At 31.6% G+C, this 22,757-nt stretch overlaps 1 protein-coding gene across 1 annotated transcript in view; it reads left to right on the top strand.

Moving 5' to 3' along the window:
* LOC129227465 (protein croquemort-like) overlaps positions 1-22,757 on the top strand; it is a 58,479-nt gene that overhangs the window by 916 nt on the left and 34,806 nt on the right. The window contains exons 2-5 of the mRNA XM_054862032.1: positions 2,519-2,679; positions 8,935-9,076; positions 11,128-11,331; positions 21,841-21,932. Coding sequence (XP_054718007.1) covers positions 2,519-2,679; positions 8,935-9,076; positions 11,128-11,331; positions 21,841-21,932 — 599 coding nt within the window. The remainder of the gene's footprint in view (positions 1-2,518; positions 2,680-8,934; positions 9,077-11,127; positions 11,332-21,840; positions 21,933-22,757) is intronic.

Genomic DNA, 22,757 nt, shown 5'->3' with positions numbered 1-22,757 from the left:
AGATAAACAAAATGTTTTGACATAAAATAAACTCAGTAGTGTGAAAAATATTTCTAAAAAGCTTTCTTTTGATGTTCTCCCAATTCAAAAATCATTGATATTTTCTTTAAAATTTGTATGAATATTATGTTTTGTGTGATTATAGTTACTTAGTATGAATGCCGGACCCCTGCTGTGAAAAATTAATCTTTTGTCAAAAATGTGGGTGTGATTTTTGTTGTTTTCCAATAAAATTTGCATTGAGAATACACTCTTTGCCTCCCCACAACCCCGCCAAACCGCCAACAATATTATCCAACATTCCTCCTTGTATGTGATCATAATTTAATAATTGCGTACGAAATTGATGGATATCGAATATCACCATGCAAATACATGAAATATACACTGGGGTCCAATTCTTTAATAAATAAAATGTAAGTGCTGGCAGTACTCTTTTTAATTCATTATTTATTTTATTTGAAATAATATTTCCTTTCATTGCATACAAAATTAATAAAAAAATTTATACCCTACTAGGTGCCTTATTCTGGGCAAATTTTGATGCTTTTTATTGACACCTTAATGGTTTTGGCACTCAAAACTCAATATTCTTCAGCATGACCCTCCCCACCCCCTAAAATACTCTGCATCCGCTCCTTGGTCTTGGGTATTCAAAAATACCATACACGGGTTAAATGCTCCTAGCTGGCTGGTTTAACCACCTTCTATGTATCTCATACCTGGGAAGCAATCCCAGTTGGAGATTAATTGCAGAATTGATTACTTTCTTTGGTCCGAAATAATCCACACTATCTGCATCAACATCACTTCTGTGTTATTGATTCTCTCCTCTTGAACATTTCCTCTTTTTGCACAACCATTTGGACATTCGTCACCCAAGCTCTTGGTGAACAGCACCTTGTACTTAACATTTGATCTGATCCTAAAGATGATGATTAATGGTTGCCACTTGCCAGAAGGGAATTAAATGAAAAAAGATGACCACTAAAAATATTATAATTCCTCATTGGTAAAGGTCGTCCCCACCACTCTAGCTTTATTGACAGGTTTTGCGGTTAAGAAACTGCATGGGTTACTGCAATGGGAAACTGTAGAATTTTGCTTTAAATGGAAGAATCCTAACTTAAATTGGAAGATTCTGCAGCTAGTGCTATTAGATTGCAGGACTGACACTGTCAATCGCAGGACAAAACTTATAACATTTGTAATTTTTTTTTTGGATTTCAATTATTTTAAGGAGATTTTTTTATCTTACTGAAAATGTAAACAAATGAAATTATAAATATGTGAGTAACAATTTTAAGTTTTCAGAAACTATTCCTCTTGAAAATTAAATTATTTTCTACTCTCATAATGCAAATGACATTTATTACAGGGGTGCCCACCTGGGGGGGGGGTGTCATGGCACAGACTGCGGCATTGAATTTTTTAGGGGGGGGGTGCACCCTTACCCTTAGAGGGGCACCTTTGATTATTAGTTGCTCTATCAACATTTAGTTGATAATTTGCATAGTTTAAAGCAATTTGAAAGTTAATCTGTTGTTGAATTATTTTGTTTGGTAAAGAAAAAAAACTAGGCCACCAAAAGAATTTTTCAGTTGTGATCTTTATTTAAAATTCTATTGGCCCAGCTAGGTTGGTACTAGTCAATTTATTAGTCCCCAATAAAGATAAATAGCCCTCTTACACTTATCAACCCCCTTGCTCATTACTGCCTCTTCAGGTAAGCTGTTCCAAATTCCCACAACCCTATGACCTGATTCGGGACCCAATAATTGAGACCTATATTCCCAAACTCTTTTTTGGGGTTGTAGTCAAACCATAATAATTTTAGCCGTTTGGGGTAGGCCCCTCAAGAGCTCAGGATACAGCCTAGTTGGCCTATTTTGATTAATCAGACCCTGCAAGTAGTAGTTTTCCCTAATTTCCTGATAAGACAGATTTGAATAGCTTAAAACGATAACACCTTGTCCTGCCGTGGCCTTTCTGTGAAAAAATGTAACCCATATCAACATCTTTCATTTTGATCAATTTAAACAACTGAATCAGGTTTCCACTGTTTCTCCTTCGATTCAAGCTGGACATATTAAGCTTTTAAAGTCTGGTATCATAATCTAAATCTCCAAGTCCCCTTCCTAGCTTAGTAGCCCTTCTTTGAACCCTTTCCAGTAAAGAAGTATCTTTCTTGAAATAAGGAGACCAAAATTGAACAGCATACTCCAAATGAGGTCTTACCAAACTTCTATATATTTTACTTGTTTTTTATTTTTTACAATCTCCATAACTTTGGAAGTCATCAAAAAAAAAAAAAAAAAAAACCATGTTTGCAGAAATATTTTCATGAATATTAGCTATTTTAAAATAATAAACAAAAGAGGCCCTGTGTTTTTTCAAAGCATTGATGTTTAATTGATAGTTTAAAAATTGAAATTTATTCTGTTTTCCGAAGATAATGTTTCTGTCTTGACTGAATTATTTTGATTAAAAAATTCATGTTTTTTTTTTTTCCTTTTAGAATTTGGTTTTGTCCCCAGAGGCCGAGCCGTATGAGTATTGGAAAGTTATTCCAGTGCCAATATATGCAAGATTTTATTTTTTCAACATTACGAATACCAAAGATATCTTAGAACATAATGCAAAACCTCACGTTCAAGAACTTGGTCCATATACTTTTCGGTAAGATAGTTGGTTAAAATTCATTTTAGTTTGTATGCAAATGTTAAAATATTACAAGAATACAATTTGTACATTTAAAAATACTCTTTGCTCCTTAACTTTTTTTTTTGATGAGTAAAATGTACAAAGACTATAGTCGTGATCTATTCCATTTGAACACTAACTTTCTAAGGATGAAAAGAAGGATGGCAGGGAAAGAAGAGATGCATACTATTTTGATTTATAACATTTAACTATTTGACACTTAATATTAAGAATAAAAAAAAACATACTAATGTAATATTTATAAAAAAAAGTACTTTTTTCCCTCTTTTTTACAATGTTTTATTTGTGCAGTATAACTTTGATTTAACGATACCCGATTTAACAATTTCCTCAATTTAACGATTTCTTCAATTTAGTGATACATTTCCTTGGTCCAGGTTTGACTGTATTAAATGTCTCTGCATCTCAATTTAACGATATCCTTGATTTAACGATAACTTTTCCGGTCCCTTGACAATCGTTAAATTGAGTTTATACTGTATTTAAAATACGCTTGACTAGAGATGTAAATTTCTGGAAATTTTAAAGAGAGCCATGGGAAAAATTGAAAAATCATTTTTTACGAATTTAAATGCAGTATAATCGTTAAATTTTCTTACTAAACTGAAAAATGCTAAATATTTAAAAATATGTGCTGTTTGTATTATTTTACCTTCTTAGAAATTTGCACAAAATTTTTACTATTAAAAGAGCCTTTCTATTTCCTAACTGATTTTCAAGTTCAAAACATCAAAAATTATCCAGATTAGTCAAATCATCAATCGGCAATTCATTTTAAGTAAGATGTGATTTATATTAAATGTTTGTTAATTGTGAGATTTTTAACAGGAAGTTGTTTTTCTTTTTCTAAGAAAGGTTTGTTATGTGCAATTACATACGTGTGTACACACATGCACACACACACATATATATATATATATATATATATATATATATATATATATATATATATATATATATATATATATATATATATATATATAGTAAAATCCCTCTAATGCAAACACTTACGGGACACATTTTTTTGTTCGCAATAGAGCAGGGGTGCAGGGGTTTAATAATGTTACTTGCCTTGGAATCGGTGAATCAAAAATTGTCCGCATAGGAGGGGTGTCTGCATTTGAGGGGTGTCAGTTAGGAGGAGTTTTACTGTATATACACACACACATTAAATAAAAATATATTTAAATTTTTACTTTTTATTTCATTAATTATTGCTATTGATTGTCAGCATTTTTAGGGGGGAAATTGTGGGATATTGAACATAAAAAAATATTTGAACAACAACAACAACAACAAAAAAAAACATAGGAAAAAAAATATAAATTTTTGAATACATTATTGTGTGTAGAAAATTTCGAAGTTTTCACTTTTTCTGGAGTGGAAATCAACTTGTTCGTCCCAAATGTTTTTTTTTTTTTTTTGGTTTTGTTTTTCTGATTGTTCCCATCGTTACGTTTGATGTTTGATTAAATTTTTGGGGCTTATTTTTGATTTTCAATATGTGAAATACAATATCGTTGAAGCGTTATAAACACACACATCTCTGATTATGTAAATCTCTATACTCTGAAGAAGTTTGAGACTAGTGATTGCAATACCGGTGTACACCGGTATTTTGAGCAATTTTGCAATTTCATAATACAGGTATATGCTGAAGTAAAATACCGGTATTTTCGGTATTAGCTGAAAGTAATAAATAGTAGCAATTAAAGAATTTTCATTTAAATTTATTAAATATCTACTTATAGTTTAAATGTATATTTCTTTTTCCATGATACAGAACCAAAATTAATCTATTGATGTAAAAGTTTGGCTTCAAAGGTACAAACTAATAGAATAACGTTAAACAAAAATAACGGAAAGATTGCAAAATGATATTGTAATATGGTGAGATGAATTACATTTTTGTGTGCTTTTGTGTACCATGTTTTTATTTTTTCCATTTCTCTGATCAACCATTTTCCCTTTTATGAAAGTTACTAGCAGTACCCGCACAGCGATGCCTGTGCAAAAAATTTAAAGGAAAACAAATTACATCAAAATTACATTTACAGTAGCTTTCAAATGTAAAAAATTCCATAATTCATCGCCAAATTCGCCAAGCGACTTTCTAATTAAAAGAAAATCAATTGACATACGCACAATGAATTTAAAATAAAGTAATAACAGTAAAATATTCATAAGCAACAAAGGCAACTTCCTCCAAAATGTTTAAAAAGGAAGTAATTGAAAAATTGTCTGGAAAATGGACCTAGTGTTATAATTGAAAACTGTCTGGAAAGTGGACCAGTGTTATAGCTTTTTCTCGAAAGAGAAGCCTGGAAAATTGGCTCAGTTAGAATCGCTTATATCTCCGGTTCTAATTAAGTGAGAACAAACACCTTCTTGTTCAGAAAAAAAAACCCTTTCCAACAATAGATAATGTTAGGTGGTGGGAGGGGGGATTTTTTCAACTACCGATTTGGCGAAACATGTGAATTTTTAGCTTAATTAATTAATTAGAAAAAAACATTCAAAATTGAGAACTTGGGCTTTAAGGTGCAGACCCCCCGGGGTACGTTCGAATTTTGTGCCAAGCTTAAGGGCTGTAGGTGCTATGGGGGCTTCTGGCCATCGGGTACAAACAAAAAAACACCGTCACCTTTATATATATAGATTTTCGAGTGTAAATTTGAATACATTTGTCCTATGAACAATTTATTCCGAGCATCAATTTCAGTAATACTTCATGATTTCTTTCTTAATTATTCGTATTAAGTTAATTCGTTAAGTTAGTCGTTAAGTTTTAACAAAACTTTTTTCTTGTTAGCATAACAAATGGTAATTTGTTGTCACCGGTATTAGTTTGTTGTCCTGTCTCGCTACTTGGCTTTATACTTGGCATGATAAAATTCAGAAATTATGTAGCACCTTGAAAATTTGTATAGAGGTAAAGCATAATCAATTAAAACATATTTTCAGATATTTACATAATTATAATGGTTACAAATTTTGAAGAGAAAAGGAATAAGAGAAACTAACAAAATCAAATTAAGTCAAGTTTATCGTAAATTTCAAACCAAAGGGTAATAAAAAGCAAACACAAATCTCTCCTGCTCTAGAGGAAATGATGTTAATATTGGAAAAGAGTATCGTCTCTCGGAAAGATACTACAACTAGCCATAAATTAATAATAACGCACACAATACAAAAGAAACATACACAAAGACACACAAAAGATTTTATCCAAAAAAATAACACCCAAGAGGCCGAGTTATTTGAAGCTGAAGGACTTTGAGACAATTAAATAAGGTGTGTCACACATTTTTGACTGTACCACCGACCTGCGTGAATTCAGAAAGAGTATTTTCAACTATAGAAAAGTTGAGCACTAAAATGAGTTCCAGGCTTAGGGACAATTCAATAGATGCATTAGGTTGTTTATTATTATTGAGTTTTTGTTAGGACATTTGTCCCTTCATTTTATATTTGTTCACAATACGTTTTCATGAATAATACAATTTTTGTACAAAGTCATGAAATGGTTCAACAAACCAATAGGTTTTCAAGCATTTTTTGAGAAATTTCAAATACCTGTATTAATACCGGGATTCCGATATCAAGTTTTAAAAATATCAAATACCAGTATTGAATTTTTGGTCTGGTATTGCAATCCCTATTTGAGACATGTCGGGCAAAACATTAGCCGGAAACATCTTGGATATTCTGTGCCTTATTGAACTTGGGAAATGGTGATAGGGATTATATATTTATAAAATTCAGGGCAGGGATAACTGGATTTCCATTGTAATTTTTTTTATCTCTTTCTTGAAAAATTTCCTGATGGTAGTCATGAAACTGCAAGAAGAGTTTGCTCTCCAAAATTTAAAATAAAAAATATATGTATTTTATTCTGAGTTAAGTAAATGTATAAATCCTTTTAAAAATGTAGTGCCATGCATAAAACTAATAAAAAATATTACAATATCACTGGATTTAGCCGTAGTTCATTCTAATTTTAATCGAATTGAACATGAAAAGAGATTTAAAATTGAATGAATTGTTTAAATTATAAGCATTTTGTACGTTTCATTTTATGTATTATCTTGTTGTTACTTAACATGGTAGCAATTATCTTTATGTAATCACTCTTATTTTAATTGATGCTTGCATGATGAATTAGAGCCAAAGTTAGTTCATAAAATTGTGTGTGTAGCACTACCAGTAAAGGGGAAAAATATTCTAATAAATAAAATTTCCACTCTGCACAATCTCACATAATTTCTGTCTGCAAGATAATTATGCTCAGAGAATCTTGTGAAATGCTGAAATGCTGTGCTTGAGTATTCAATGATGCATAGAACTTCAAGTTCTCTGAATTGTTCAACAATTTAAGTTTTATGTAATATTAATTTCCCACATTTTAGTAAAATTTGATTTAAGTCCTTAAATAACAATTCTTTCCATATTCAATTTTTCCTCTTTTATAACATTAAATTTTTCATTTTGAATTTTGTTCAGTCTCTGCTTCTTTCTTTAATCCTCATTTGTTTCTCCCATTTTCCTGTTTTTATTATATTTTTCTTTTTCCCACCTTACTTTGAATTCATTGCTAACTAAATTTCCATTTTTTATATATTTCTTGTTAGACACCCCGATCTATTGTGTTAATAAATAAATACACTCATGCAGTTTATGCCATTGAAATGTTAAAATTGTACATATGAAGGCACACAATGGAAGAGGAATAAGAAAGGTACTCTTCCTATTCTGTGTGTGTTCTAAATCAAAAATGTGTGACAATCTGAATTGAAAATGAAATCAAATCATTGTAAAATATTAATTAATTTTGGTGTACTAATTCCTTTCTTTTTGAAACGAGAACAAAACTGTTTGTCGAGTTTAAATAGTTTTCTTAAAAACTCGCCCTGCCAGAAAAGCACACAGATACTCTTAACTGCATCTAATTCCATACAACAAAACATGAGGTTAAAGCTCTTGTAATTTTTCATGTGATTATTAAGATGGCATTTAAAATAAACAGACCAGAGTTACTACATGAGAGGCCTTATCAGGAAACAGGAGACTCTCGTTTTTTGTTTCCATTTCCTGTTTTCCCATTTTTTACAATTTTCTCTTGTTTTTGCGGTTTTTTCAGTCAATCATGAAAAAGTTTCACTTTATTCTCAATAGATGGGGCCCTTTTCTAGTCTACAATATTAGGGAATAAGAATTTTTCCAATTAATAGTTCATTTAGTAAGAATTAATTTTTTGGAAGCTTTCCACATTGCATGTTCAACAAAGCACATGCTTTGCCGAAAATTGCAGCAGATTTCAATCCTTTTTCATCTTGAAAATGTGCCAATTATTTTGAAAATTTGAAGTTAATTTAGCATCTGTTACCCTATACCTACTCATTTTATATTTTATTTTCATTATATGTTGATTTTTTTTCCCTTCAGATTTTAGTATGTATGAAACTTTGAGCAAATTCACTCATTATTTGGTTTTTGCTTTGCAGTATATTTTTCTTACTGCTACCAATTAGCTTACATCTGCGAAAAATCCCCATTTCACTTTAAATTTAGCATTAATGTTATTTAAACGCATAATTTAATAATCCTGTTGTGAAGATATGTCACTGGTGAATCACCTATATACCTCTAGTGGAATCTCCTGGTTTTTTTCTTCAAAGGTTGGCAAGTATGGTATATAGGAATTTGTTTCCAGAGGGCCCAAGGCAGTTATTTTGACACCTTTCCAAATTTAAATTTGGAAATATTAGAGTCCTTATTCTCAATTTTTAGTTTAAAATTCATTTTGGGAGTGACCTGGGCTCTAAGCACTTGGGCTAAGTGTATGAATAATGTTAAAAAAGTAGTTATAGAAGGAAATTTACCTTGGTGTGGTAAATGAATATGGTAAAAGCAAATGTTTTTGTAAAGAACATAATCACTTATTGCAGTTGAAGTTACATGTTTGTGTATTCTAATATTGTTAATAACAGTATTATCCTATTCAGTACTTTTATTGAACTTGAAGCATGCATATTTAAATTTTAATTTGAATACTGCATTTTTTAGACTCCCCCCCCCTCTCACTCTCTCTTTTACACACACACCAATGGATATTTAGTTTTGTTTTATTTTATGCTCAAACTTTATTTTTAAAATATGCTGAAAAAACTTAATTTTAACTTTATAACTGAACAATTATTCCTATTCCAGGGAGACTCGAGAAAAAGTTAATATCACATGGCATGACAATGGAACCGTATCCTATCAACAAGTAAAGAGATGGTTCTTTGAACATGAGCTAACTACAGGTTCATTGGAAGATGTAGTGACAACTGTGAATGTCCCTCTTGTGGTGAGACACAGATGAAATTTTAGGATTTTGCTTAGTTCTTTTCATGGATAAAGGTTTTTTTTGCTGGGAAAATCCCTAAAAGTTGAAATTTGTTTTACTTGTTCAAAGTCTTTGATTTTTAAACATTAATCTTGAGAAACACTATTCACTTAACCCTGTAAGGTCTATGGGCATATATGCTGAAGTTCAAAATTTATTTCATAAAATTTCAGATTCAAATAGTTATAAATTATATTTTTTCATGTTAAGGTGCAACAGATCTTAAAATTAGCTTAAAAAAAGTTAGTTTAAAAAATACAGTTTTTGTTTTTGGAAAGGACATTTACTTCAATACTTCAGAGCAAGTCATTGAACTCATGATGTAAATGATTAATTTTAATCCATTAATTTAAATAATTGGCACCTTACTTTTCAAGATATACTATTTTATGTGAATAACACAGCATTTCAATTAAAATGTTTACCTTTATGTGAAATGGGGCCATCCACAAATGATGTCACACTTTGAGCGGGAGAGAAATTCCTGATATTGTGAGTTTGACCAGGAGAAGAATGGCGCAATAAGAAATGTTGACTTTACATGTTTTTTAAATAATAATATACTTATAGAATGTATTACATGTGACAAGGATAGGAGGGGGTGAGGTGAAGTGGGACACTTTTTGACAAAGAGGAGAGAAAGAGGGTGTCAAATATGCTGAAAAAAAAGTGATGTCATCTATGGACAGCCCCTTAGTTAAGCATAATAACAATGTCAAAATAACCTAACTAGCAATAAAATTTGCAGATTCTTTTGCGTTTAAGGGGTCACAGTACTTTTCAAGCATTTTTTTTAAAATTTAAATAAATTTCATATTTCTTTGAAACCATAACATGCATACTTATTTCGTAATGAATAATTTATTTTCAAAATTAAAAAATATTGCCTACATTTTCTAAAAATTCAAAAAATTGAGAAAAAATTTAATTTTTTGAAATTTTTAAGGCTTTTTTATTTTTGCACTAATTTAAAAAAAGTTTTTTGCTAAACAATCACTATAATCATTTCTAAAAATCTGCATTCATTTGCTTATGAGTTTATTAGAAAATTTTCTGTGATTAATTATGTAAAAAAACAAAGTTTTTTTTTTAAATTGGTTTGGTTTAACAATCTCTAAACATTTGAGTAATTTATAAAATGCTTATTCAATGCACAGTTTTATCAAATATGTTATCCCAATTGCAAAAAGTATTACATTATAGCTCTATCTTTAATAGAAAAAAATCCTTAGGGATTCTAATGACATGAAAACACAAAAAAACCATCATCGAGAAAAAACAATTTAAAGTTTTTCTTTTGCATAAGAACACATAGCGAGCATGGCCTAAAACCACTCATAACTTTTTAAATATTTGAACTAAAGCAATGAAACTTTTCCCCTGTGTTCAGAATAGATTTTAGTTTTGAAATAAGCAATAAAATTTTTTTTAATCGTTTCATCATCTTTGAGGTTATGTAACCCCTTAAAAAATGTTTCTTGTAACCTTAAAACAGGAGTTTAGAATTCCAATTGCTATTTGTGCAATTTAAATGTTAGTTTTATTTGTTACAGTGCATTAATTTGCTCATTTCATATGGAACTGAAAGCTAAATAATAAAATTTTTCCGTGAGTTATGAAGTTTCATGTTCATATGTCACTACACTCAAAAAAGTTACCAGACTGAAAAATGTTTGCTTAAAGCAGTATTTTACTTTCATGCATTTACTATTCTTTGAGCACTGCACTTTTTATGCAATTACTGGCAATAAACTAGGGGGTTGTTGCTTTTGTTTTAAATTAAAGATGGTGTTTATCCTGTTATTGCATAATGATTCCCCCCAACCCAAACATTTTTTTTTTCTCAATGAGTTTTTGCTAGCTGGTAAAAATATAAAAGTTTTTTTTTGTTTGCACACTTCTTTGATTTTACTATTTAAATTCTTAAAATAAGGTTGATTAAGTTGTGCTTTTATATATAAATTTCCTGTTATGTAATTTTACGTTTTTAATGAAAGGTTCCTTACTTTTAGACTTCTGTAAATCAAGGCATGTTATCTGGCGATGACTTTTTACTTAATGCCATCAACGCCGTTCTAGAATCAACGAACAGTTTGGTTTTTGTTGAAAAATCTGTGAATAGCTTGTTGTTTGAAGGTTATGAAGAAAAAATTTATGAAACAGTGCAAGAAATGGGAATACCTGTTCCATATGATAGATTTGGCTGGTTTTATTCTGTAAGTATTCAAAAAGGAATTCTATTATCTTTATCTTTTTATCCCCCAATTTTCTTAAAATGCAGTTTAAAATGATATATAGTTAAAAAATAGTCCAATTCCACTGCCCTGGCTCTAAAAACTAAACCTTATAGAAGAAGTGTATTCATATAGTAGCACCTCTCAATAAGAGACACTAATGGGACCAGAAATTTTGTCCCTTATATAGAGGTGTCCCTTTTTCGGAGGTAATATGAAATGATGGCTGCAGTATATTAACTCAGTATAATTTCATAAAAAACATCAATTATTAACATTTAAGATGAAATGCTAAAAATGATTTATGTATACTGAATAAAAATCAAAAGTATTCAAATTCAAAATTTATTCGTTTAATAATTAAAATTTAATCAAAAATTTGACAATGATAAAACTTTGTTGCATACATGAATTATTTTGAAGTAATTCCTTACATGAACTTGCTAGATTTCAATTTAAAATGCAGTACAATATAAATTCCAATCAGTGTTCACATCTGAAGTTTTTTACACAAAAGTATTCATGGGTCATTGTTTATCCATTGGCTGTTAGCCTACTTGAATAAATTTCTTTGGAAAAATATGTATACAAATTGTAGTGAGGATTTTACAGTAGATTATATCAGTATTTGTTTATGTCAAAATTTCACCATTTGAATTTGAGATTCTTAAATTACTGTAAATTCAATTCTGCATATGCATTTAAGCTTTAATTTTTGGTAAGTTTTCTCTGTAACTGTCCCTCATTCAGAGGAAAATACATGATGTGCCCAATTAAAAGGGACTGAGACCAGAAAAAATGTCCCTCAAATAGAGGTGTTCCTTATTTGGAGGTGTCCTTGAGAGGAAGTACTACTGTAATTCCTCTTTTCAATATTCTGCGAAACAATTTCTATTCTGTTTTATCCAGGGCTGTAACCCGTTTTTTGCTTCAGGAAGGGTTTTGCCAAGCACATTTTTTGTGAAATTTATATGATCAACTAGCAAAAATACCCGGCGTTGCCTGAGTCAGTAGTAATTGTGAGAAACAATCGCTACTTTCTTTTGTTTTCTGTTTTAACTGAAAGAACTCAAAACACACCGCTTTGACGTCATTAAAAATTGAGCTTCATCTTTACCCATAAAAGTAAAAGAGCAATAAGTATAAAGAACGAAAGAGTATTCATTTAGAAACGAAAGCGCGAAGTGAAGCTTATAAAAATTTGAAGAATTTCCAAAATATATCTAACGAAAACAAAGATCACTAAAAAAAACTGTGCGCTTTATTTACTTAAATAGTTCAAACACACAAAAAAAGAAAAAATGCTCTCTACTATGTTTACCTAAGTGTGCAAAAGGTGAGTTTCCAAATGTTTAAATGACTTTAAACTCATGTTTGCTCCGGAGAAGCCTTGATTCAGAATTTACATTATGATTACTTTTAATGTTGCTGTTGTTAGGCAACGAATTTTCGAAACAATGGGTTTAATCCATAGACTAATAATAAGAGTAGACTGAGCTATGGCAATCCTTTTGCTGCTCATAAACCAAACCATGTGACTGGTGGATATCCTAGCAACAGCGGGCGTTGATCGTAGCAGACTATCAACGCTCGCGAGAAATAAAATAAATAGAATTGATGGAACACGGAAGAATGATCTTTTATGAAGTCCGATTTGTAAATTTGTTATTCTAAGTTGTAAATATTTTGTTAATATAGTAAGTTTTTCGTTTAGATCGTATTTTGCATTTTCTATAGTCAATTTCAATAACTCTATAAGCAATTAAAGATGCAAGCGCCCGGAAAGAATCGGCAAACGGTAAGATTTTTGCCTACAATTTCAATTGAAGATACCGATTAGTACATTTTTGCGTTAACGCAAAACGTTTACGCCATTACGTTCACGCCAACGCTGACATAGCAGTTCCAAATGAAATAAAAGTTACTGAAAACTGTGATCAAAAACTACTGCCAAAATTGTTGTGCGATAAGGTTTTTGTCAATGAAGTTATCGCACCGATGACTAATTTAATTAGTGCATTTTTAGTTGCAGAGTGTAACTGGAGTCCTTTTCAGAAAATAAAACTTGTATTTGAAATTATGGCTTTATTTCCTCCTTGGTGATATTATACAGTGGTATCCTTGGCGAACTATTTACATATGAAATATGATAACGTTAAAGTAAGTTCTCTCGAAGCATTAGATAGATTTGTAAAACAGGCAAAACCATTATTTGTAATTTGCATTATGACAAATGAAGAATCATTTATGCAATTGAAGTTACAGTTATTTAAACTTAAGGTTTGCTGATAAAGTTTACAGTAATAAAATGCCTATTCGAGAGCATAACGGCTAGCAGCCGACTTGGCTGACTATGAAACTGAAATACGGCGCCTTAACAGAGAGAGAGAGAGAACAACTGAGCTACAGAAGCAACATATATAGTCAGCCAGAGTCGTTTGCATATGAAATGCGCATTTCCCGATGTTAGAACGGCGGCCAATCAAATGGATAAGGAATTTCGTCATTTCATGACGTAAGGCACGCACGTGTCTAAGATCGGGAAATACGTTACATACATTGAAATTAGCATTCGTGACTATTGCAAGATAAAAGAAAATGGGGATTTAATTAATGCCAAATATATCAAAATAAACGTGAATTATTGATAATATTATTTGGAATTCCCAACAGGGCCCGCCTCTTGCAAAGCACAATGTATCTAAATATTACAAACAAAAATTTTTTTTCTACAAATGCAATTAAACTTTTAAAAAAATGGTGAAATCCTTGGCATGACATCGAAAATAGGTTGAAGCTTCAAAAGTCCTTTTTGCTTCAAAATGTCATGTCCGGTAGGCATACGAGAAAATGAAAGGTACAATTCAAAAATACATATGAACAAGTACAAATAAACCAAATTTCATATTCAAAGACAAAGTAATTACATTTGTTTAAGAAAGTTTTGTTTGTAGAAAAATTTGCCAAGAAACACCGAAGTGTTGTTGGACTTTGAAAAAAAATTTTTTTTTTTTTTTTTTTTTTAAACCAAAAAGGTTTTCAAAAAAGAATTTAATTTTACTTTATTTAAAGGTTTCGTGAAAAGGTCCGCAAAATTTCGTTTCGTATTAACGTAATTTAAATCAAACAAATTTTTATCAATTAAATTTCTCAAGAAATGCAATTTTATATCAATATGCTTAGTTCTACAGTTCTCTATCGAAGAATTTGAAAAGTTAATTGCAGCTTGATTGTCACAGAGTAATTTGAATTTAGGTTTCAAGTTAATTAACTTTAAATTTACAATTTCATTCAAAATGTGAACAATCCAGATAAGCTCTTTCGCTGCCTCGGTTAACGACACATACTCTGCTTCCATAGTGGATAAACTGACGCATTTTTGCTTGAATGTTTTCCAAATTATGGGAGATTTGTCGATAAAAAGAATCATTCCACCGATTGAAATTCTGTCATCGCGATTTGCAGCGAAGTCAGCGTCGCTGAAACATTCAATTTTCAAATCGGAAACATTCGATAAACAGAGTTTTAACGAGCATGTATAGCATAAATACCCGAGTAATTTAAGTAGAACATTCCAATGTATAAGTCCTGGATTCGATTGAAATTGAGACAAGATATTTACGGCGTAACTTAAATCCGGCCGTGTTCTACTCGCAACAAAAGCAATACAGCCCAAAATGTTACGATAGGGAAATTTAGAAACCATTTCAATCTCTTCTTTTGAATCCGGACATTGGGTTTTTGAAAGAACTGTGCCAACTCCTATAGGCAATGATACAATTGGGAAATTGAAATTCTTATAAGTATCACATACTTTGTTGATGTATGTCTGTTGGTGAATGAACAAATTACCGTTGCTTTCTTCAAATTCAACTCCTAGAAGTTTGCGAGTTTTTCCTAGCATTTTTATATCAAATTTAGATTGGAGTTTTGAAGTGACAGTATTTAAATATTGTTCATTTTTACAAAACACAACAATATCATCAACATAAAGAATTAACACAATATTATTTTCAAATGTATATACACAATTTGCCCAAGATAATTTATGAAAACCCAAATTCAGTAGCACACTGTGAATTTCAGTAAACCATTCCCTTCCTGATTGGTGTAATCCGTACAGTGCCCTATTTAATTTGCAAACATATTCAGGTTTTTGAGGATCCTTAAACCCTTGTGGTTGCGATATATAAATGGTTTCTTTTAAAGGAGCGTATAAATATGCGCATTTTACGTCAAACTGATTATGCAACCATTTCATTTTACATACAAAAATTGAAAAGAACATTCGGATTAATGAGAAACTAATTACTGGATTAAAAACCTGGTCAAAATCAACCCCTCTGGTTTGCCGATTTCCCTGGGCACAGAGGCGACTTTTGTATCTAACTGCCTCCCCTTTATCATTTTGTTTTACAGTGAAAACCCAACGACATCCAATTATTTTTGAATTGACCGGTTTCGGCACTAACTTCCAAACATTTCTTTTCTTAATAATTTCCATCTCTTGAGACATAGACTCAAGCCATTTATTAGCTTCTGGAGTCTTTAGTGCTTCATTAAAGTTCTTAGGAATCTGAGGTTGCAGTCATAATTGAGAAGATTCTGCCGCAATTGGATCAACAATTCCAGAAAAGTCATTTTTACCGCAAAAACTAAAATTTTCTTTTATATACTCAATATTATGTGAAATGCAGAATTTTTCCACATCATTGTGTGAACGTAACCTAGCATTTGAACCTTCGATAGAATAATAAATGTCCGTACGGGATTTATCAGGACGAGTGATGGCTTTTCTGACCCAGACAATTTTTGGGGGATGCAGAATCTGGCTCGAACTTGCAGAACTCTATTCTCCTAATTCAGGACCTGGTGCAGGAGTGATATCAAGGTTCTGGCCTTCAAAATAAATATCATTTTCGGATTCATTGTCCGATTCTGATGAGTCTAGAACATAATTAGGGTCCAGTACTGCCCCACCTCTATTTGACTCTTTAGCGAAGCGTACATTAATAGATTCAACTATTTTTCTTTCATTAGGTAGCCAAATTCGGTATCCTTTCGTCTTGAGGGCATAGCCAACCATAATCCCTTTTTTCGCTCTCATATCGAGTTTTTTTCTCAATTGCTTTGGGATCCCCAGGAAAACTTGCGATCCAAATCGCCTCAGATGATGGACAGAGGGTTTACGACCCCCGTAAAGCTCAAAAGGGGTAGATGTTTGGTTGCCGTGACAAATGCGATTCCAAACATATGTAAAACATAACAAGGCTTCCGCCCAAAAACCATCTCCTAAGTTACTGTCTTTTAAGAGTGTTTTTATCGCGTCCACCGCCGTATAGTTGAAACGTTCACTTACGGAATTTTCTTCAGGAGAAAAAGTATTCGTACGCTGTGGTCGAATGCCCTGCTCTTCTAGATATTTTTCAAATTCTGAATTGCAGAATTCCATACCATTATCCGTACGAATATTTATAATTTTTGAATTTAGATATCTTTCTTCTCTAATTTGAAATTTTTTAAAGCATTCAAAAACTTGACTCTTTTCTTTTAAGGGAAAAACTGTTACTTTTCGCGAGAAATCGTCGGTGATTGACAAAAAATACCTAAACCCCCCTATTGCAGTATTTTGAAATGGTCCAGCAACGTCCATAAAAATTAACTCAAGAACCTTTTCTGACATTACTTTGTTTAAGGATTTAAAAGATACTCGTCTGGACTTTGCAATTTTACATGGCTCGCAATGTAAATCACCGTTTTTAAGATTTTCTAGTCCGATAACAGCGTTATTTTTACTCGTGTTAACAATGTATTTCGTGTTTATGTGACAAAATCTTTCATGCCACATTTTTAAATTACCATTAAATTTAACATTTGTAAAAACATTTTTAGAAACAGTAGAATTTTTAATATCACCGGATTGACTAGATTGCGAACTCTCGTTAAAGTTACTGGTGTCAGGATTTGAATCTACATCGTTTTTCGTGAACTTCTTATTTTTCCTTTTTCTCACCGAAGTCTCAGATTTACGAACATCATTTTTAAGGTTTGAAATTGCATTTATGCATTCATTACTTTTATCATTTTGGGAATTCAGTGCACAGTTAGCATTAAAATGAGGATATATAGGATTAACAATATAAAGACCCTCTTTCAATTTAGCTGTAAGAACGATTCGACTATTACATTTAGATTTCACAATAAATTTACCATCTCTACAATAAAAAGAATCGCCAGCACGGTCAATTAATGAAGCTGAAATTAAATTTCTGCGCAATTTGGGAGAATACAAAACATTATTCAATGTCACTCTTTCTGTGTTACCTTTGTTTTTCAGGATCATGATCACTGTTCCTTTTCCCTCGATTTTGCAGCTGGATCCTTGAAGAGCGGTTGCCATGCTACTTTCTTTTACAGGTTGGAAATCTTGAAACAGTCTCTTGTTGTTGCAAAAGTGATTTGTAGATGCCGAATCCACAGCCCAGCACAATTTTAGATCCTCTTCAGCTACTGATGCAGAACATATGAAGTTATTTTCTTTTGACCTCTTCTTTTTAAAACACTTTGACTCTGTGTGCCCAATTTTATGGCAGTACTTGCACTGTTTGACTTTCGTACTATTTAAAGTCCTACGGGAGGCGGCTAATGCAGAACTTGAATATTCACTGCGGTCTCTCTGAACTTGTTGCAACCGGGATTCTTCGGCTAAAAGTTCCTCGAGAATTTTGTCGAATGTGAAATCTGCGTCTTCCCATCGGTATATAGACTGAACTATTCCTTCGAATTCAGCAGGCAAGTATCTGATAAGTTGAAAAGCTTCATAGTAACTCGAAACTGGTTTACCGGCATCTTGAAGTTGTTTCATTATTTTTCTCAATCTTGAAGCGTAAATATTGATTTCTTCACCTTCGTCGATTCGGCATGAAAAAAACTCGTCTGTGAGGCCGATTACTCTCGCTCTTGAATCAGGTCTAAAATGAATTTCTAATTTCTTCCAAGCTTCTTTCGGTATTTCTACATCACTGATTAGTGGTTTGTACTCCGAACTTACATTTAAATAAATCAGGCTGTACGCCTTATCGCTTCTTTTACGGAAATCTTGAAGTAAGGCAGAATCTTTTGCTGGCTCTACTTCGCTTCCGGAAATTAGTCTCCAACAGTTCTTGGACATCAGGACTGCCTTCATATCTTCGGTCCACGTGGCGTAGTTGTCCCGATTCAGTTTTCCGATTTCCATTTTGAATTTTCAGGGCCCGCCGTCTGAGAAATTTTATAAATCACCAGGAAGTGCCAGTTTCATTCATAAACTCCAACTAGAAAACGCAAGGAGGGCCCTGGGCCCATAACCCTGTTGTGCGATAAGGTTTTTGTCAATGAAGTTATCGCACCGATGACTAATTTAATTAGTGCATTTTTAGTTGCAGAGTGTAACTGGAGTCCTTTTCAGAAAATAAAACTTGTATTTGAAATTATGGCTTTATTTCCTCCTTGGTGATATTATACAGTGGTATCCTTGGCGAACTATTTACATATGAAATATGATAACGTTAAAGTAAGTTCTCTCGAAGCATTAGATAGATTTGTAAAACAGGCAAAACCATTATTTGTAATTTGCATTATGACAAATGAAGAATCATTTATGCAATTGAAGTTACAGTTATTTAAACTTAAGGTTTGCTGATAAAGTTTACAGTAATAAAATGCCTATTCGAGAGCATAACGGCTAGCAGCCGACTTGGCTGACTATGAAACTGAAATACGGCGCCTTAACAGAGAGAGAGAGAGAACAACTGAGCTACAGAAGCAACATATATAGTCAGCCAGAGTCGTTTGCATATGAAATGCGCATTTCCCGATGTTAGAACGGCGGCCAATCAAATGGATAAGGAATTTCGTCATTTCATGACGTAAGGCACGCACGTGTCTAAGATCGGGAAATACGTTACATACATTGAAATTAGCATTCGTGACTATTGCAAGATAAAAGAAAATGGGGATTTAATTAATGCCAAATATATCAAAATAAACGTGAATTATTGATAATATTATTTGGAATTCCCAACAAAAATAATGCATAACTAAAAGAAAAACAGTTCATTCTCTGCACCTGGAAAAAAAAAATTATAATGAAAATACATTACGTCTTAAAATACATGTCGAGTGCCAAACTATAGATAACGTTGCCATCTAGCAACCATGCCGCCAAAGTTTTCGCCAAGCCTTCCACTAGTCACATGATGTATCCATGAACCAATTTTTTCATCAGCTAGTCTGGGAAAGCTCGGTCTACTCTTATTATTAGTCTATGGTTTAATCTTCAATCATTTGATGTGGAAATTACATGACTTTTACTGTTTTCGATCATGACGTTCTTAAACTAAGTTTTTTAGCAATGAATTATAGCCTAAGTTGTTCCCCGATTATGTAGCTATCTATGGTGAAAAAATGGTTAAAATCCCTGCAGTAGTTTTGAATTTTACCCCGGACATCTGGACAGAGATTAGACCTTTATGTATAAAGATAAGGATGCAACTCCTAAGAAAGCAATAAATATCATGCTTGCTCCAGAGAGGCCTTGATTCAGAATTTACATTATGATTACTTTTAATGTTGCTGTTGTTAGGCAACGAATTTTCGAAACAATGGGTTTAATCTTTAATCATTTGATGTGGAAATTACATGACTTTTACTGTTTTCGATCACGACGTTCTTAAACTAAGTTTTTTAGCAATGAATTATAGCCTAAGTTGTTCCCCGATTATGTAGCTATCTATAGTGAAAAAATGGTTAAAATCCCTGCAGTAGTTTTGAAGTTTACCCCGGACATCCGGACAGAGATTAGCCTTTATGTGTAAAGATTAACTTTGATTTTGTTCATATGTTCTATTGATTTTTGTTACAATTTGAAGCAAATGTAAAGGATGAAGATTCTATTTAATGAAGAAGAAACTCTTTTGTGCACACTACCTCCTATTAATTGGTGTCTTTTCGATAACTCTAAAGATTGGAAGTGTGAACTCAGAAATGCACACTAGAAGAATACTTCTTAAATTCATATTCTTTGACAATAATAAAAATATGTCAAATGTAGAGTTTGGCCTTTTAAAATTTAAAAATATTTCAATGTTTTTGAATCTGAAGGTAAACCTTGTACTGTTTTGTAAGAAATGATGTTCGCAATTACAAAAAAAAAAAAAAAAAAGAAATACAGACGTGATTTTCCAGTATTTTTATTGAATTCAGTATTTTTTGAGAGAGCAAAAAAGAAAAGGGCAGAAAAAAAGAAGGGGCATTGGAAGTTCAACTCAACATGTTTGTTCCAGTTATTTCATGCATCCAATTAAAATAATCTGCTATATACAAAAATGCATGGGAGAACTTTCAGCTGTAGTAAAATATACCAACAGTGAATGGTTAAAATCCCTGCAGTAGTTAATGAAGAAGAAGAATTGCATCGAGTTCACACAGCGATGCAATTTCAGTATTTTTCATCCTGTTTGTGTCACATATCTGTAAATAAATGCTGCAGGTATGACACCCAGAGTTTGTACAATTTTTCAATAATAATTTCATTTTGAAATAAAATTGAAAAAAAAAAAAAAAAAAAAAAAACAATTTTGAATTGAAAAAATAAAATTGTAATAATTTTTTTTGCAATGAAAGTATGATAAAAAGCACTTTTTTGGAATGCTTTTTTAAAATTTCAGAGGCCCCCCCTCTTTATTTTATTAGGGTTGAACCCTAAAAACCCACCCTCTTGAGTTTGGCTCTGGTTTTATCCTCCTACTGACTTCATTACCCCTCCTGCTAGCAGCAAGCTCCAATGTACTTAGACTGGTCAATGGAGTTTAGCAATGAGGTGACTACAGTTCTTATGCTGAGAGGATTAATGATATTGCTGCTCAAAGTGTTTCTTGTCAGTTCACATTCCTTATGGTGTTCATTTAATTCTTTTTTTTTTTTTTTTTTTTGAATAAATTGTGAACCTATGACAATAGAGAATGCAGGTTCTAGGATTTTAAACGTTTGTTATCCTTATTCTTCTTCTTGTTCTTTTCTTCACTTTCAAAAATAAATAAATAAATTAAAATAATAAATCAATAAAATAAATAAATAACTAAAATAAACAGAAGAAAGAAAGAAGGCACTTCTCCAATCTCTTAGTATTGCTACTTTTTCTATGTCTAAGATGGAAAACTTCCACCATTTGTTGCTAAGTCTCCTTCTCCATCTCTTTCCCTTTAAGTTGATGAATTGTACTTTATCTTCTACACATTTTTCTTTTTTAATATTTTTAAAATCCCGAAACAAGCTATATCATTTGGTTGTTACTTTTTGCATTTCTCCCCTTCTTAATTTATTTTAAGACATCCCAAATTGGATGCAATTTAATGTTCTTCCTAGTATATTGGTGTGAGAAAATATGATTACTATCTGAAAACACTTTGTTTGTACTTAGATATTTTTGACCAAAAACGAATTTGATTACAGAAAAATAACAGTGATGATGGCTTATACACAATCTTCACTGGGAAAAATGAAGTGGGAAAATATGGCTATGTTGATAAATGGAATGGGAAAAGGTAATACTGTTTTTTCTTCTTATGTTATGTATTTTACATTGATTTTATTTTTGATTCAAATTCAGAAATATCAATTTTAAAATGTTTGATTGGAATTTTGATCTTTTTTATTACTACAATTATAATTATTATGAAATCGTAACAGTAAGAATTAAAGATCATATTCTGATGTTCAAATGTGTTTTATGCACAAATAAATATTTGAAAAGTAAATATATGCTGTGAGCAGGAATTTGATTTAATCAAAAATAGTAGGGAAATTGCTTTAACCGAAAGTCGAAATGATTAAAATTTCCTGTTAGTGAATATTCAAAGTCCAACCTATCCCATCTGCATTCATAAAGAAAACTTTTAAACTTTATCTTCAAGTTTGGTTACATTTTGATATTGAAAACCTTACAACAGTTGTAACACTATTTCATTGAAGGGTTGGTGTTAATTATATTGTTATAGTTGATAGCGAACTTTAATATTTTTCAGAATACTAAGACTCTGTGCTGATTCATGCCCCCCCCCCTTTTTTCCCTTTTTTTTAAACCCATAGGACATACAGCTTTAGCAGCATAATAACTGAAATAAACTTTAAAAAGTGAACAGCATTTAGCTGTCAGTTTTTTTATTCTGAATTTTCATGTGTATTAACACATCAAAATACTAAAAAAATACAAAAATGTTTCTTATTATGTAACAACAGTTATTAAATTTGAGTAAAATGTATTCAGGGTGGCAGAAGGCTTTTAGTTTTGCAAAATTTTACCTCAAAATGGCAATTTCAAAGAGTTAGTGATGTAATTTCCTTTTGATGGTTTCTCTTGTCTTGTGTTC

Source organism: Uloborus diversus, chromosome 8, assembly GCF_026930045.1.
Source record: "Uloborus diversus isolate 005 chromosome 8, Udiv.v.3.1, whole genome shotgun sequence".
In the NCBI taxonomy this organism is placed as follows: Eukaryota; Metazoa; Arthropoda; class Arachnida; order Araneae; family Uloboridae; genus Uloborus; species Uloborus diversus.
The sequence above is the reverse complement of the archived record's forward strand: the minus strand, read 5'-3'. Positions and strand labels throughout refer to the sequence as shown.